Source organism: Gallus gallus, chromosome 1 (assembly GCF_016699485.2).
Source record: "Gallus gallus isolate bGalGal1 chromosome 1, bGalGal1.mat.broiler.GRCg7b, whole genome shotgun sequence".
Taxonomy (NCBI): Eukaryota; Metazoa; Chordata; class Aves; order Galliformes; family Phasianidae; genus Gallus; species Gallus gallus.
This window is the reverse complement of record NC_052532.1, coordinates 59,456,694-59,474,113: the sequence shown is the minus strand read 5'-3', so window position 1 is coordinate 59,474,113 and position 17,420 is coordinate 59,456,694. Positions and strand designations below refer to the sequence as shown.

At 47.3% G+C, this 17,420-nt stretch overlaps 1 protein-coding gene and 1 long non-coding RNA gene across 4 annotated transcripts; one reads left to right on the top strand and one right to left on the bottom strand.

The window, feature by feature from the left end:
* Nucleotides 1-4,176: 4,176 nt before the first annotated feature.
* On the bottom strand, nucleotides 4,177-10,943 carry LOC121109213. Its single transcript, XR_005862566.2, has 3 exons — nucleotides 9,945-10,943; nucleotides 8,445-8,573; nucleotides 4,177-7,772 (listed from the first exon to the last, which is right to left on the bottom strand). It is a non-coding gene; the product is annotated as an uncharacterized LOC121109213 (long non-coding RNA).
* A 103-nt stretch (nucleotides 10,944-11,046) lies between these two features.
* Nucleotides 11,047-17,414, top strand: ETFBKMT (electron transfer flavoprotein beta subunit lysine methyltransferase). 3 transcript variants are annotated; one of them, XM_015287137.3, is made up of 5 exons: nucleotides 11,047-11,304; nucleotides 11,996-12,129; nucleotides 12,534-12,936; nucleotides 15,009-15,139; nucleotides 16,503-17,414. In XM_015287137.3, the coding sequence occupies exons 3-5, from the start codon at nucleotides 12,641-12,643 to the stop codon at nucleotides 16,865-16,867; spliced, it is 792 nt and encodes a 263-aa protein (XP_015142623.2). In that variant the 5' UTR covers nucleotides 11,047-11,304; nucleotides 11,996-12,129; nucleotides 12,534-12,640; the 3' UTR covers nucleotides 16,868-17,414. The 3 variants fall into 3 exon arrangements, with proteins under 3 accessions (XP_015142623.2, XP_416369.2, XP_004937950.2); XM_416369.7 differs by lacking the exon at nucleotides 11,996-12,129 and having other exon boundaries at nucleotides 11,047-11,073; XM_004937893.4 differs by lacking the exon at nucleotides 11,996-12,129.
* Nucleotides 17,415-17,420: the final 6 nt, after the last annotated feature.

Below are 17,420 nucleotides of genomic sequence, written 5' to 3'. Positions count from 1 at the left end.
TGTGGAGAAGGACTTGGGGGTCCTGGTAGATGAGAAGTGGATATGAGCCAGCAGTGTGCACCTGCAGCCCAGAAGGCCAACTCCAGAGGGCTGGAGCACCTCTCCTATGAGGAAAGGTTGAGGGAACTGGGATTGTTTATCTTGGAGAAGAGAAGGCCCTGGGAGACCTCATTGCAGCCAACCAGTACTTGAAGGGAGTGTATAAACAGGAGGGGGAACAGCTGTTTACGAGGGTAGACAGTGATAGGACAAGGGGGAATGGTTTTAAACTGAGACAGGGGAGGTTTAGGTTAGATACTAGGAGGAAGTTTTTCCACCCAGAGGGTGACACACTGGAACAGGTTGCCCAAGGAGGCTGTGGATGCCCCATCCTTGGAGGCATTCAAGGCCAGGCTGGATGTGGCTCTGGGCAGCCTGGTCTGGTGGTTGGTGACCCTGCACATAGCAGGGAATCTTATCGATGATCATTGTGATCCTTTTCAACCCAGGCCATTCTATGATTCTATGATTCCCGAGTTGCCTAAGATTTAAGAGCCATTGCACAGTGTCCAGGAAGAAATCAGCACTATCCTATCCCCATTTGTACAGCCCTGCTATTATGGTCACTCACTGCCAAAGCCGCAGCAGACAAATTTGGGAGCAGCATCTCCTTCTAAAAGAACTTGCATGATTCTGAAGTTCTGAGGCTGTTTTCTCCACTGTGATGAGTTCCCTGCTCATATTCAGTAATTCCGCTATCTGTATGCTTTAAACAGGTTGTTTGCAGAATATAATGTGCTATTTCATCCTTCTCTGTTAGTCTCTCTCCATGCACAAGTCATGCTTATTCTTACATCATATTCTTATATGATTGGTATTTGTCCTTATACAACAAACCACTGTGAAAAGTTAATGCCTCCAAAGAACTCTGCAGCATAGGTCATTAGACAGAGGCATAGAGAACTGCTGCTTCCCACCTGCTGGCAACACAATGGCATCTTTGCTCTCTCCTTGCCTTAGATTCACAAATTATATGCCCCTTTTATGTCTCATCTTCCTCTAGCGCTCTACTGAAAATAGACAAGAGCTGAAACAATTTAAACACATATCCAAGGAAAAAGACGACCCCAGTCCTCTGTCACATCACAGATCCTGGTGGCTGCAGTGCTCAGTGTGGCAAACCAGACTGCTCCAGATCCAAGCAGGAGTGTTCCGGGAGCCCAGCTATGTCCTCGACTTTGCACTGAGAGCCAGGCTATTTTATTTAGTTTGGTTTGTTTATTAACTTGTACCTGTCTACTCATTGGGCTCCAGGTCAGAGAATAAGAGTTAAGCCAGTCCGACACTCATTCACAGCTAATTGCTCTTACTGTGGAGCACCACCACCTTGTCCAGACTGTAGTTCTCCCTTTTGGAAGACCTCAGCTACATCAGGATCCTTCTCTTCCTGCCCAGTGGTGACACTTTCCTCCGCTCTGGCATGGGGGCTGTCCTTCAATATCTTCATCAGTGACATTGTCAGTGGGACTGAGTGGACCCTCAACAAGTTTGTGGAGGGCACCAAGCTGTGTGGTGTAACTGACACACCTAAGGAATGAGATGCCATGCAAAGGGACCTAGACAGGCTTGAGCAGCAGGCCCACGAGAACCTCATGAGGTTCAACAAAAGTTGAAGATATGTACCTGGGCTGTAGCAATCCCCACTTCCTGTACAGGCTGGGGGATGCAAGGATGGAGCACAGCCCTGCCAAGAAGGACCTGGGGGTACTGGTGGATGGCAAGCTGGGCATAAGCCAGCAATGTGCCCTCACAGCCCAGAAAGCCAACTGTATCCTGGCCTGCATTAAAAGTTCCTTCCAACTCAAACAATTTGACAGTTCTATGAGTGGATACCTGCTTACAGCTACTGTTTTTAATTTTCTTTCACAGAAAACCAAGCCTAGCCCCTTCTTTCTTCTGCCCAAGTACAAGCAGCTGCTCATGGGGAAAGACCACCAAGGCTTTGCCCCAAGCCAGGCCAGCAGGGCAGGGTCTGGTTGTTTTGTTGCTTCACATCACCCAGCAGAGCTCTGTCCCACCCTTATGCTCTGCTGTGCCATGGTTTCCTCACACCTTTTCCGCAGCCAGAGGAGAGGTGGTGACCAATAGGGTTGAGGTGTAGGGTGCATCTGGGGTGATCAAAGAGGGATATGATGATTTTTTTTCTTTCACCTGCTGAGGGTCTCAGAGCTCCACAGGGCATGATAGATAGGTTGGGTGTCCCACATCTGTACAGCAAATAAGTACACAGGCATTATATAGTATACAGAGAAGTTAGGCTGGTAAGATTACCATGTTGGAAAAAAAAAAAAAGTCAGATATAAATGAAAGATACTCACCAGTGTTGTAGGCTCACAAAAACTCTATGAGGAGCAATCTCCAGGAAGAGATCCTTCCTCAGTGGCAGTCAGCCCTTAAATGGGGTCTAGGAGAGGTGGAGTCTGGCTCCACCCCTTCCAGTCACACAGGTGAATTGCCTTCACCTGTGCTCCCACGGCTGACTCGATGCTTGCCTCAGGTGGTCAATCAGTGGTTCAGGCCGTGATTCAACAGTTCCCATAAGCACATCCAAAATACATTTATATACATGAAGTGCCTATCACCATACTGGGGATATGGTAGGACTGAACTGCAGGAGCTTCATGGCATAGACCAGATCACCCACGACCTTTCTGAGTTTCCTGTGGCAACAGCTTTGTCCCATTACCTGCTAGTTTTCCAGTGGTGTGACAGCAAGGAAAGATTTGGGGCTTGGTAGGTTTGTTCTTCCTTAGGCACCCACGTCTTCAGCTGCAGGGAATCTTTCTCCCAGTGTCAAGTTTTTTCAGCTTTCCCTCCCCTTAATCTCTCAGCAAGTCTTTTTTTTTTCAGAATCTGTTAGTTTAAATTGGGTCAAATGCTAACAAGCCTTAGGATCCTTAGGATCTGCCATAAGAGATCAGACTACAGGTCTGTCAAGCTCTTTGTCCTACTTCTGCAAGGAGTGCCCGATGTTTCAGAGAGGTGGAAAACCCTGCTATTTGAAAGCTATCTCACTTACCCTTGCTGGGACTCTGTTGCTTCACGTTTTATTTAATTCAGCATTCTTCAGTGAATTGAAAATCGTGCTGCTGGTGAGAGATCACTCAACTCCTTAACATAGCTCTACAGCTTCCTGCATGCAATCTTCCACCAGCTGCCAAGCCACATTGATTTTCCATTGAAAGCCTCTCTTTTGCTCTGATACCTATACACTCACAAGGTTCACAAGATCTGGTCGGGTAGAAGAGAGGGAAAACAAATAAGGCGAAAACAAATGTCTGCAGCCCTCGGAAGGACAGTTCTCTACTTTTGGCTGACTTTCCTTTGAGCAGTTTGCAGTGCTGTGAGCTACTTCACATGATGCAGAGCACAAATAGCTGGAAGAAACAGGCTGCTCATAAGCATGGACTTTTTGACTGACGCTGAAGCCATCCTAGGCTCAGGGCAGAGGAGAGCGCACAGCAGTAACAGGGAGAAAAACAACAGCAGCAGTGAATCTCACAGCAGGGTTCATAAATAAAGCAAATTTTATTCTCCAAGCTTATGCAAGAAGACTGCTTAAAACACTGGAAAGGTATTTGCTGCCTCAGGCTTTAAAAGTAAGCAAACCAGATCGCTAGCCATACGAAAAGCAAAGAACATTTCCTCCAGCACAATTCCTTATTACTTGGAAAGCAGATACTGCAGGCACATATTCTAATGTTAAATCAAATTATAATGCCATTAAAGCAAGTAGCTCATCTTCTATACTGGCCTCATATCTGTAAAGATTAAGCTTGAATAAAAGCGCACCGCTCTCCTCTGTCACGCAGTATAATTATTATTCATACGGCAGAATTACAGATAACGAAGCAAAGACGACGTTGCTGCATTTCTGCCACAGCATCTCTGCAGCTTCTGTGATTTAAAATTTAAATCTTTAAAACCTGTAATTCCCTATTGTAGCTCATTGCATTTAATTCACGTTACGTACGTCCAGCGCACACGTGCCCTTACACTGCAATCACATATAGGCACATTCCATTCTTATCTGCTTTTGGAGAGGATCCTCGACAGAGAGGCTTCATGAGGCGACTGAAATGATTGAATAGCACCCTGCCCCTTCTTTCCCACCACTCCCTCCCACTGCTGGCCCTGTGTTCCCAAAAAACTACAGTCTTGTCCACTCTCTTGGCCAGAGCACCCAGTTCACCCTCAGCAAACAGATCCATGTTCTGGGTCAGAATGATGAAAGCCCAGGGCTCCTGCCTGCCACTTTGCCTCACTTCTGCCTTTCATTTTACACTGAGTGTGCAAAACGCACCTCCTCTACCAAGAGACTGACTAGGTGGGCTGTCATCCTCATCAGGCAAGGAGCAGGATCATACGCAGCCATTACATTTCAGATGATTCAGTGCCAAGACCCAGAGGTGAGAGCCTGTATTCTGCTCTGTGAGGTTTGCCCTCTGCTCTCTGCTCACAGAAGACGCACAGGCTGAGATAAAGCCTAATCAGCAAAGTACGCCGCTTGGATAAATCACCGGCTTGTCACGCGTTAATGGAGGTGTTGTGCTGCGAGCATCAAGCTAAAGCACCACGCCGATTTCCATCCATCTCTGACAGCATCCCTCCCTCGCTGCATGACCTTGGCCAAATCCCCCACAGCCTCGCCGTAGCGCCAGCCTCCTGGAATCAGGTCAGCGCGCTCCTCAGCTGCGCTCAGGAGGATGGAGCCAACGCCGCTGCTCCGCTGCCCCGACATCTGCCAGGACAAAGCCCTATTGTTTGGCAGGCGGCCCCGCTGGCGTCGCACCATGGGCAGGTGCACCTGCCTCTAAACTCTTATCCCTCTGCTAGCAGTGCTCCAGCATCCAGCAGCTTGCTGTGTGTTTGCTTGGGAGAGATCCGAGGAAATAAAGGAGGTACACGTTGCGGCAAGGGGAAAGGCAGGAGAAGCTGGATAGCTGCTTGGCCGCATGTCTGCAGCGATGCTGGCTGCGATGGCTGAGGCACGGCTGTGCCAGTGGTCGGTGCTCCCAGTTAGACCATCCCTTGCACTGGGAATGCGGGAAGGCTTCCAGAGCTGAAGCGCTCAGGCTGTCACATACACCTCACCAACACAATTTTCCTTTATCTTTGTTTCATAGAAATCAGGCCAGTCCCATGTCTGCCGATACCAGTGGGAGTGCGAACCGAGGCTATGTTTTCATGCATTCTGCACGAAATCTGTTCGTGAACAGCACATAGGCTCTTTGTCAAAATGCCTTTGGCCCCTGTACAAATGTAATTAGAGTCTGATTTCAACTTCCCTGATTTCAATTTCCTAACTTCCCTTTGAAGCTCTATTCACTAAGAAGTGCCAGACACCCCACATCTACATTACAATGCATCCTCGCACACTTGAAAGCCCAAGGGCGTGCTAGAGAAATCCAAATGCACCAAATCCATAGCCAATATACAACACGAGACCAAGGACAGATGAGAAGTATTTCCTGAAATGAATATGCATTGTGAATTATTTCCCTGTTTAGCAAGGACTGCTGCTTTGCTTCGTGCTGTTATAATGCATGCTGAGATCGTCACAGTGGTGTTACAAATCTAAAAGCACTTCTTGCAAATTAAAAGCACTAAAGGGTCTGCTTCGTTTTCCCTATTGCAGCATGTGTTTTTTAGCAGACGTCTAAACATTTATATTCATAGGTTCAGTCATATCTCTCTGCCACTCATCCCCCATGCCAGATAACAAAATTTTGCCTTGAAGTACTTTGCTGCTTAGGATTCTTACTACTGATGACAGCTTTCCTGCACTCATGCTTTTGCTTAGAAGTACTGGAGTTCTGCTCTGAGCTCACATCTCACAACAGAACAGAGATCAAAGCAGCTTGCTTCTCCTTGAGGATCATGTTTCTTAGTGACTTCCTTGCAAACCAACAGCCACAACTTATTTAAACCCGGATCCATGCTGAGCAACTCCAGCGGTTCCTGTCAGGCACATCCTTTGGGGGTGGGAGCATTTAACACCCTCTGATGTGGCAATGGGCTCAGTGCCTCCCTCCAAGCCAAAACACCACTCTTAGGGGCAATCCCAGGAGTTTTTCCCGGGAGCTGCAGTCTTTGCAGCCACACACAGAGGCTGTGCTGCATGCTCACAGCACTGCTGCCGCATCCACTGAGGCTGGGTGCAGCTGATCGCGGGGGACCTGACCCCTCAGCAGATAGAAACAGAGCTGCAAGGTCACCTAGTGCCACGCTGGGGGTCCTCTGGCTGAGTGTGCTGTGAGGAGCACGCTGTATCACATCATCTGCTGCCAGGATAGAAACCGCTGTGCACTGCTGATGTACCCAGCCAGCCCAGAGAGGCCTGAAGCACGCAGATATAATATCCCCAGTTCAAGCTGTTCTGTAAGCAAACCCCATGGTCAGGCATGCATTTGAAACCTGCCAGACCAAAAATGGCAGGGTTGACTTTATTTTAAGAATAGAGTTGCCAAACACATTTTGGAGGGTACACCTGCATGGTTAAGCATGGACGGGAAAGCCAGTGAAACTAACACTTTGTAGGTATCACTGGACATTGATGACAAGCCCAAATACCGGGACTTTCTCCAATTCCCTCGTCACCATTCTGTACCTCCATGTGCATAAATAGTAGCTCTTCTGTGCTTGGTGATGTTGAACTTAAGCTTTGATGAGTGAGCCAGCTGGGGTTGCAGGGAGCTGCGTTTCCACTCCTCTGGGCACCCCTGCAGTGGCATAACTTTTTTCCATGTCCTTTGGATACAAGTGCAAAATAGAAAGAGCAAAGCTGCCCTGATAGAGCAGGACCCTGACTTACAATTAAATTTCTCGAGGAACCTGAAATGCCCCAAAAATGTACGTAGGTTGCTCCAAAAGTAGTGCATCCTATTTATTTCTATGGAAATGACAACAGATACAAAAAGCACAACAACACCGATAGAGCAAATTCTCAGCTATAATCTGCAACAGTGGAGGTGACCCACTGCTTTACATCAGCAATGATGGCATCGTTATTGAAACGCGCCATCCACTGCTTCATTTTGCTCACATTCACAGTTTGGTCTCCATAAATGTTCAACAAGTGTCAACGAATGTCACTGGGTGCCATTTTTTCCTCCTGGAGGAACTCAGTGGCACACTTTTGCTTTATACCTACTTCCAAGTCGGATGCCATTTTGTCAGACTGCCCCTCTGCTGCCATCTGTCATACGGCAACAACATGTAATGGACTACTGGTGGGAAGGTTTAACCTCTACTGCTATATCACCAACATCTGCCAGTATAATAATACAGGAGGCATTATTTTTGGAACAGCCCTCTTAATAGCAAACGTTACCCAGAAGAGGAGATATACTGTATGAGAAGTTTCCCCTGGAGCTCTCCAGTAAGCATCACGTCTTGCATCTGCCTCAGGTCTCCATCAATTCTTCTGTCCCCAGATCCTCACAAGAGCCTTAATGTTTGTCAGACCACCACACAGAAGGTGAAAGGAGGAGTTCAGCTGATGCCAGGCTCTGAGAGTCACAGGAGACTAAAACATTCTGTGCAGTTCTTTGGCTCTGGGGAAATGCAGAATCAATGCACTTCACTGCCTCCAGTGAACTGATGCAGATCCTTGAAAACTTTATTTGCTTACCTTACCCCTGGTACCAGTGTGTTAGCATCGTCCTCAAAAATCAGACAACAAAATGTACTACAGCATCAGGGTTTATTTTTGGAGCAAGCTAGAGCACTGCCTGGAGAACAGAGAAGGAATTAATCATAGGTTTGAACATGCTAGTGAATGCAGCCTGCCTGGCAACAAGCAGGGCTGAACCTGGGAAGCATTGGTTATGTTAGGACCCCAAGCTGCTGTTCTGTTCTCTTGCTCCAGACCGAATATTGACTTAGCCCTGTTTGGCATTGTTTTCCTGACCGGGAAACACCAAGGTCTAATAAATATATTGATGCTGGCAGATCACCTGTGGAACATCACAAATGAAGGGGCTGTGAGAGCCCCGAGGAGAAAGAAGGCAGGGTGGATTTTCCTGTCATTGGAAACCAGGAAGGATAGGGACATGGTGAATGTCTTCATTTCACCCAGGAAGACTTAGACAGCTACAGACTGCCTGGGAAGGATTCCTCTGCAGCACCTCTGCATGCACGTTCTATCACCTTCCTCTCCCAGGACTTCTCAGGGAAGCACAGTCTGAACATGGCAGAACAGGAGCAACCACAGAAAAATGCTGTGATAGCAGTCACAGCCATTCCTCAGCTCTATTTACAGGCCTTCCTCCTCCCCTGAGCAGCTCTGTGCCACCTTGGGCCAGCTGCAGAGCTGGAGATGCCCAACAGCTTCCCACAGACCACTGAAATCCAGGGCCCGGCCATCCATGATAGGGTGCTGGAAACAAAAGCCATCAGCATACCTGTTTGTACAGGATGTGGTTCCATTGATAGGAGGATATTCCCACCAGGCTGAGCTGGTTTCTGTTTAATTCTCCTCCATAGTGAGGTTTCACTCATGCCAGCTGATCGTCACAGTACACTGCTGAGACCTGCAAAGTAGGAGCCCAAGCATCACTATTTTAAGGGATCTATGGGAATTAAGGTCCAGTTTTTCAAGGAGGCTTCACCTGTTAAAAAGGATAAAAACAGGACTTATCTGTACTTAAAAAAGGTACTCTCCAGTTTTAGTATCAAAACAAACATCCAAATAAGCATCCTTGCAGGAGCAGGTAACCAAATCTGGAGCGACACATAGCTGCATCAACAATGCATCTTTCTTTTAAGGGCAGTGAACACAGGAAAGCACAAACAATCTGACCTCATGTGTCTTTTGAGGCAGTCTGTGCTACACGAATGCTCTCCTGTCTGACTGTGCATGAATACGAGCAGCCAAGTGTGCCCTAGCTACGTATGCAGAGAACTTCCATCTTTTTGGTCTTACCTCTGAGACCCCTAATCTCAGAAGGCTACGTGTGCATTGGTACAAGGAATAGATTAATACAGCTCTGCTCTTTTCACCTCATAAAAAGCTGCACCTTGCATTCCCCTGCCATGATGCATGTGATGCCTTTGTGTTTGCCAGCTACTGCTCATTCCTGCTCCTAACCTAGTGCAGCTGGAAGGCAGAGGGACAAGTAAACCTATGAACAACACACCTAATGCTTTCAGACATTCTATGCATAATATGTGATTTGTTTTGTCAGGTTATCTATTCCTCAAATGCAAAAGATGCAGTGATTCTGAAATGAATAGGTGTGGGCTGTACCTGAAGGCACAACAGAATTATTCAATCTCCTTTCCCCTACCTGTGCAGAGCTCTCATTTGCAACTTCGCCTTAGCTACTAGCTGATGTGCCAGCCGCATTTTGGTAATGACCTGTTTCTGCACCTCCAGCTAACCACACATTGATCCTGGTGTGCAAAACCCTGGCTGCTGATATTGAGTTGTTAGGAGGAGGCTTTTTACAAATCAATAGCAGTCCGAGTTCATTCATATGCCCTTCTGTGAATTTCCACTCAGGTTCTTCCACTGCCATGAGCCGTGGCAGTTGGCCTCCCAAAAAGAGATCTGGAAAATGGGACTGAAGTTTCAGTCCTATAAATCAGGAGAGAAGGAACAAGCTGGGGTTATCACCTGGCTGCTGCACTGCAGGTCTTTCCTGCCTTGAGTTTAACCCTTGTATCTGCAGTGTCTCCTGAGCCGTCAGCTCCTTGATGAGATGGTGGCTACCTGCTCCTGCTTCCTGTCCTTGTGCAATTCCATTTCCTTGCTGTCAGTTACTTCAAACCAGATTTCCCCAGGGACACGGGGAAGTTGTAGCATCAGCCAGTAACCCACTCATTCCCTCAAACGCACAGGAGTTCCTGGAGCGCAACCCTACAGCTGCCTCATGAAACAGTTGCACTTCTTCACCACCTACCAGATCCATGTTATGTTGTGATCAAAGCCGTCCTTGTCCTCAGAGCAAATCCCAGCATAGCTATGTTAGTTGGCTGCAGCTTACATCATGCGCTTCATCAGTAGCAGTTCTCAAGGTGTCCCTACCTAAACTAAAGCAAAAAGCCTTTGGCAATGAAAGATTTTCTTTCTCAAGGTGGGAAGGCTTTGATGCCTTCCTGAAGTCATCAGCACAAGCACTTCTTGAGAGTTTAAATGGTTAACCCTGACTTTGTGAGAGGACTGGCAGCCATCACTGCTATCAGAGCCTTTTGATGTCACTCTAGGTAGCGTGTTGCATGATAAAGCCATTATCACACCACAGCCAGGCACCTTGCGCTGACGTCGATAATGCTTCCTCCTCTGTATTACTCAGCTCTTCGTCGCTAGCATATTGGTGAGCACCCAGAGGGCACAGGGACCTCTCGATCTCACGTTTAATGTACACTTGGGGTATTATGAGTGCTCTCAGCGTTTTCCTTCTTGGAGCTCGAGGCGCGGGGCGGATGCCATGCCCCATCCCGTGATGGCAGACACTGGCTGCGCTGGGCCTCTAGGGCTATCTTCTTCGGACACTCGTTACGTGAGGCCACGTTCACGGAAAGGTCCTGCTTTGTAAGATGCTTTCACGTCTCGGAGAGCACATTTTAAGTGTGCTAAGGCAGCAGGTCACTAGATGGCCTCATATCCTAGGAGATGAGGGCAGATCCAGCTGAGGCCGTGCTACCTGCACTTAAAAACTAGGCACCCTAGGAGATCCTTTTCGGAGCGAGGGATTTCATAGAACCAGAAAGCCGTAGAATGGTTTGGGTTGGGAGGAACCTCAAATCCCACTTAGGCCCAACCCCTGCCGTGCGCAGGGCTGCCACCCAGCAGCTCAGGCTGCCCAGAGCCCCACCCATCGTTATCGTTGAGCTCGTCCGGGGAAGGGGCACGCACTGCTTCTCTGGGCAGTCCGTGCCAGGACATGACAGAACTCAGCTCCTCAGGGGGCCAACGCTGAGCTGCTGCTTTAAGGGGGCGGAAGGGGGCGGAAGGGGGCGGGAGGGGGAGGGCGCGGCGTGGCGCAGCGCGGCGGGCGGAGCGGAGAGGAGCGGTGCCGGCAGCAGCAGGTAGGTGCGGGCCCTGAGGCGAGGCGGGAGGAGGCCGGGCCTGGCGGGGCGGCCCGCGGGGCGCGCTGCCCGGTGCTTGTAGCTGCAGGGAATGGATGCGGCGTCGGTCAGCGTCGTGACGGGCGGTGCGAAATATAAGCTGCATCATCGGCCCTGCTGATCTGCAGCATTTCGTGGGGAAAAGCAACACGCAGCGTTGGCTGACAAGATTTATGCATGCCGTTGATTCCGGTTAGCTCGGTGCTTCCCTCGGGCAGATGGGGCCTGTGTAGCTCTGCCTTCGAGAAGGGAGGCATTCATTAATTACATTCGTTAATTACGCGGGCTCTGCTGAATAGCATTCTGAAATGTGGAGCAATGAAAAACATTGTCACGGGCATTTATTAGCAATAAAAATACAAAGCCTTCAGCCAATGTTTTAAAGGTGTAACTAAATCGACCTGAACAGCAAGAATTATGGGAGTTCAGTTCACAGCTTAATGCTTTAGGAAGCCATCAGGCAATCATTAGACTGCCCAGAGAAGCTGTAGGTGCCCCATCTCTGGAGGCACTCAGGCCGGGTTGGATGGGGCCCATAGGCAGCCTGAGCTGCTGGGGGGCAGCCCTGCCCATGGCAGGGGGTTGGGGCTGGGTGGGCTTTAAGATCCTTTCCAACACAACCCATCCTTTGATTCTGCGAACTGAAGCATAGGCCAGCACGCACACAAAATGCTGCATGAAACATAGGGCACTGATGTATCATGCTCCCGCTCTCCTTGCCTTCGCTGCCTGGGACATGGAAACCGGCCCCCAGTGGTGTCAGCAGGTCCCTGAGTGCCTCTGTGCCCAGTCTGATTGTCTTGGCTTCCGAAGGCAGTTCGGAATGCACTCGGTTTGCTTTTCCTTGTGTTAGCTTGGAGCGTGTCACTGTGGTTTCTCACAGGGAGCAGGCTACTGTGGTGGAGGTTTACGTTCTTCTGCACCTGGGAGCATCCATGTGAGACTTCTGCACTGTAAGACCATCTGACCCTTTAAAATGCAGCCTGAGGCGCAGAAAATCAAAGTACTCTGATTAGGGTTAGTTCTTGAGCTGGTTTTTCATCTTGGAGCTGGAAGCCTGACTATTCTGAGAGAGAATGTAATCCCAGAGCCCTGCTACCAAAACTAATAATGCTGTGGTAGAACCTTCAATGAGAGCAGCTTGCTCTGCCTGTACCCTCAAGGCAGAGAGAGATGTTAAAAGGCCACATTATCTAGTTTTTAGCTTTGTGGCTCCTTATTTCTCCCTGGATATATTTGTAGCACTGTCCCGGATGGATAGATCCTTTGTTACCATGTTTCCTGCTGGCCTCGCAGGCTCCCCAGGGCAAAGCAGAAGTTCTGGATGGTACAGCACCACCTGGACCTCCCTAAAGCCTTACCAGTACATGATCCTGAAGCCACAGAAATGGCTTATTTATGTACTGTTGTTTTCCTTTCAGGAATCATCACCCATCACTGCAAAAAACAGCATGCTGTGAACTTGCTTCAAGCTTTCTGCCTCGTCAGCTGACCCTGACCGGCTGTGCTCTGAGCTTGCCTTTGGGACATGGCCTTCAGCAGCTGGAAGAGGCTGCTGCTGTCAGGCAGGGCCTGCAGGAGGGGAGGCCCCGCTCTGCGCTGGAAGCGCTGCTGCCACTGGAATGCCGGCAAGTCGCTGGACCCTGAGGTGAGAGCATTTTTGGAAGAGAACACGGAGGTGACCAGCAGTGGGCACCTGACACCAGAGATCCGGCTGCGCCTCCTCACCCCTCGCTGCAGGTTCTGGAGGGAAAAGCCTGACCTGTGGCCATATGGGGACCCGTTCTGGGCAATTTACTGGCCAGGAGGCCAAGCCCTGTCCAGGTATGCATCACTGAAGCCAGTAAGTTCAGTCCACTGCTGGCCGGGACATCAGACCTGACTCTGGCTGTAGTGATTTACAATGATATGTATTTGTCTTGCATGAGAGCACAGAATCCAGGCTCCTCTCTGCTCATACAGGACAGAAGCAATCTCCTCTGGTTGGCAGTGAATTTTTAGCACGCGATGTATGTAGAGTAGCTTATAGCTCTTACAGTGACATCTCTTGTCCTCTGTGAAGATGTGTGTTGACAACAGGGCCAAATCTGGATCTGTGAAAGAGCTGTGCTGTCACTATCAAAACCCAGTAAGGTGTTTAATTCTATTGCTCAGTGTCACTCCACACAGGATTGCTATTTTATGGTGACTGTGTGTGTGGTGGTTGTAGGAGACAGACAGGAGTGTGGATACATGTCTGGTCAACTGAGAAAAGTAGGTTTGTGCTGATGTGCCTGGGAGTGCTGGTTGGCCTCCTGCAATGCCTTCCTTTCGAATGTCAGCAGCCTTATTATCAGGCCTTACTGTCGGAAGCCCCATTTTCATTTTAACCACCTACTATCAAAATGTATCTGGCATTCCTGATCCCCAGGAACTGGTTAGAGTTCTCTTCTTTAAAATCAAATCTCTCACTTTGAATAGCAGAAAAAGTATGTAATTGTTACAGCAAAGTACAAACTCTCAGACATTGTCAACATAGATGAAAGGGAAAGATCTGAATTAGGGCTGTACTGTTTTTTTGGCAGAAAAGTGTAAATAAGAAGGCACTTTCAACAAGGAAAAATGTGGTTTTTACAATCAAATGGCTGATTATCCTGCCATCCAAATGAGTTAGAGTGGTCCTAAATGTTGCACAATTGAATTAGGTAAGGTAATCTCTACGTTTGATTGTATGGTTTTTTGATTCATTTACCCAGCTATTTAAGTAGCGATACCGATTAACTGACATCTCACCACTTGATTGTCCTGTTATCTATGCACTTGTTTTGAGGCATTGGGAGTGTCAGAAATTAGCTGCACAGCCTGTAAAAGGAACCCAGGAACATGAGAACACGCTGCTTCTTTAACCATTCTTGTTTCACAGTTGGCATTTCCACCATTCCAGATTTCATGCAACTCGCAATGTAAGACAGCTTGTTAACCCAGCACGGCAGACAGCAGTCTCCAACACCAGCACAGTGTCAGTGCCAGGGGATGTATTGGTTTGACTGTCCTAAGTCACCACAGTCATTAGGGGTAACTTGAGAAGCATTCCGCTGGAAACACAGCACTGGCAGCATTTGGGCCAGACCGTGCTCTACGTGTTACTGCATGAACATCACTGCAAGTGCAAGCACAGCCCCAGAAGGAGGAAGCAGAGTGCTTTCCCTGGTGGTCCCACCCCTGTCCTTGCCTTGGTAGTAAATCGGCTGAGTGAAGGCTGCAGAGGGGGGTGGTTGCCCGATGGCTGAGCTGCTGCTGAACCTCTGCACAGATGCCTTTCCTGGTGCCCTCATAAAGGAGAGCTTCTCAACAGTAGCAAATAATGCCCTGGTATTGTGTAACAAAGCTGGATGTCAGACTTTGCAGGAGAAGGTTATTTTCATTAAAACTAAGCCAGTTTCACTCACTGGTCTTCTATCTGCATACTCGAGCACCAAGCTGTGTGTGTCAAAGCTGTCTGGCAGGTCTCCTTGTGATGAAATGCAGGACAAGATGCAAGGGATGTCAGCTCCTCTATGCATCCCCGTTTCCTCATCAGGATATTCTGTGTCTTCACTCCTGGTCCTGACCTTCTTAATGGCATCTCTCAAAATCTGCAGCTGTTTTAGTCTGAGGGTAGGGTGTCTTGTTCTCCCAGCCTGGGTTCCTGGGTGTCTGCACACAGATGTGTTGGGATCCAGGCTCTTGATTTTTTTTAGTATCAGCGGAAGCAAATAAGGATCTTATATAGAAGCTGCATGTTTGGAATAAGCGTCCTTTAAGATACCATGCTTTGTTACATGTATGACGAGGATTTTTTTCTGCAGCACAGTGTACAACCAAGAAACTTGCATATCTGGTTTATTGTTCTGAGAGTCTTTTTCTTTTAAATGCAGATACATTTTGGACAATCCATGTGTTGTCAAAGGGCGATCCGTTTTGGATCTTGGAAGTGGATGCGGAGCAACTGCAATAGCTGCTGTGATGAGCGGTGCATCTCAAGTCCTCGCTAATGACATTGACCCCAGTAAGCCCTTCTTTTCCTACCTCTTTGCACAGATCTTTATTGATTTTAGAGTATATTTAAGACTTTTCCCTGATTCACTTGGTAGAATCTGTTTCCAGATAGAGATTTACGAATGCTAAAAAGATGAATGGTTTTTGACAGTACCAGAAGCTGCGTTGTACCACCTTCTCTTGCACCAAATGTATCTCCATAGCTCCTTAGAGTGAACGAACAGCTAAGTTTCTATCAAATGTTTCTTATACATCTGGTTTGGAAGAGAACAGCTCCACTTGTAATTGTCTTTTCAATGTATTCCAATGTATTTTGGGAGATTTTAAAATCAACAGGTGTTTAAAGGGGAAACATTGCTTCATTTCTGTGCAGGGCAGAAGGTGAGTAATCTCCACAGAATTAAGCACAGTGAGTCTTCACATCTTCTTCTGTTTATATTCAAATATATTTAACATATGACTATCTAGTACACAAGTCACACATACTTTCCACATATTCATAGGATTATACCAGTAAAGGTTACACAAGCATATCTGAGTCCTCTGCACCTGTATGGGGGTCTTTGGTGGTTGCTTGGGGAGGTGCCCCCCTACTCACTGCATCCATTTTTTGGGCACAGGCTTTCCCAACACACCTGGTCTCTAATGAATGCTTTGTCTCTTGTTTTGGACTTGTGCCCCTAGTTCAAGGATGCTGCTCTTATTATAGAAGTCTTGTGGTCAGGAAGGATATTTACCATAGATAAGCAGTACATCTGGAAGTTATAAGCAGAACTAGAACTTTGAGTAAGCACCTTAATTAGGTAAAAAAAAAAAAGCTAGTAATTAGTTCTGAGACATCACAGCTGGCAAATTGGTTTCTGCACGCCCGTAGAATTTTCCTGCAGTTTCATATGTTAGAGCCTAGATTTTACCCTTCTTTCTTTTGTTCTGGAACAGGCTGCCCAAAGAAGCTGTGGGTGCCCCATCTCTGGGGCACTCAGGGCCAGCTTGAATGGGATCCTCAGGAGCCTGCTCTGCTGAATGGCTACCCTGCCCATGGCAGGGAAGTTGGAACCCAAAGATCTCTAAGGTCCCATCCAACCTAAGCCATTCTATGATTCTATTTGATTCTGGGATTTTTTCCCCTATGACACTTGTGAAAATAGTTTACTCATAATTTGATTACTCAGTGATTAAGGAGGAAGTATAACGATAGATTAAGAAATGCTAGGTTTTAACACATAATGAAAGTTGTGGGAGTCTCTAGATTAGATAAGCAAAAATAGTGGTGATGAAAATGAAAGGTGGATGTTTTGTCAAAGAAATTTGCAAGGGGGCTCTATGGTAGAATCGAAAAAACAGCTTTAATTTTACTTTGTGACTTCTTTCAGTTGCAGGAACGGCAATGATTTTGAACTGCGAACTGAACCACGTTACTCCCTTTCCCATCACCATTAAGAATATCATTAACTCAGAGGCTGGCAACTGGGACCTCATTGTTCTGGGAGATATGTTTTACGACGAACAACTCGCTGATGGTCTTCATCACTGGCTGAGGAAATGCATCAGGATACATCAAACTGAAGTGCTGATTGGTGACCCTGGAAGGCATCAATTTTTAAGCCACAGCATTCACAATCAGTTGCGTAAAGTTATAGAATATTCACTTCCTGAGTATACTAGACAAGAAAACAATGGATTAACATCAAGTACTGTCTGGAGTTATCAGCCCTCAAATAGCTTAGAAAGCTGTTAAAATTCGCTCTCTAATGAACTTTGTCTCATGTGGCTGTTTTTGGAGTATATAAAATGAAAACGGGAATTGAACATGGAACGCTGCTGTTGATACAAAGTAGGGTACTGTTCCTTCACGTACTTATTTCAGTCATGTTCACTGAGGCTTTGGCTCTGTTTGAGGTAAAACTACATGCAAACTTTATTCAGCAAGGCATGCTGAAGTGCAAATCCAAAGATAGTTACATTTTGGAGTTTGCATGCTTGATGTTTTAATCTGTGTTAATCTCTCTTTGACACCATTGTGAAACTTGTTAGATACCCAGTATGCCACTGCGGGGGGGAGAGGAGGAGGGTGGTTGAAAGATGACTGTGCTGCTTTCACACAGTTCTGCAGCTTATTTACAGAGAGCTGTAAAGATGAGAAATGTAAAGATGTAGATTATTATGTTATACTTAATTCCAAGTGCCTTACTCTGTGGTTTTTTTTTGGCTAATCTCTTCTGAATGTCCAAGTAATGAATTTGAGGCTCCCCCTTCCCTCTAAAATAAACAAAAATGCTGCTCTACCTTGA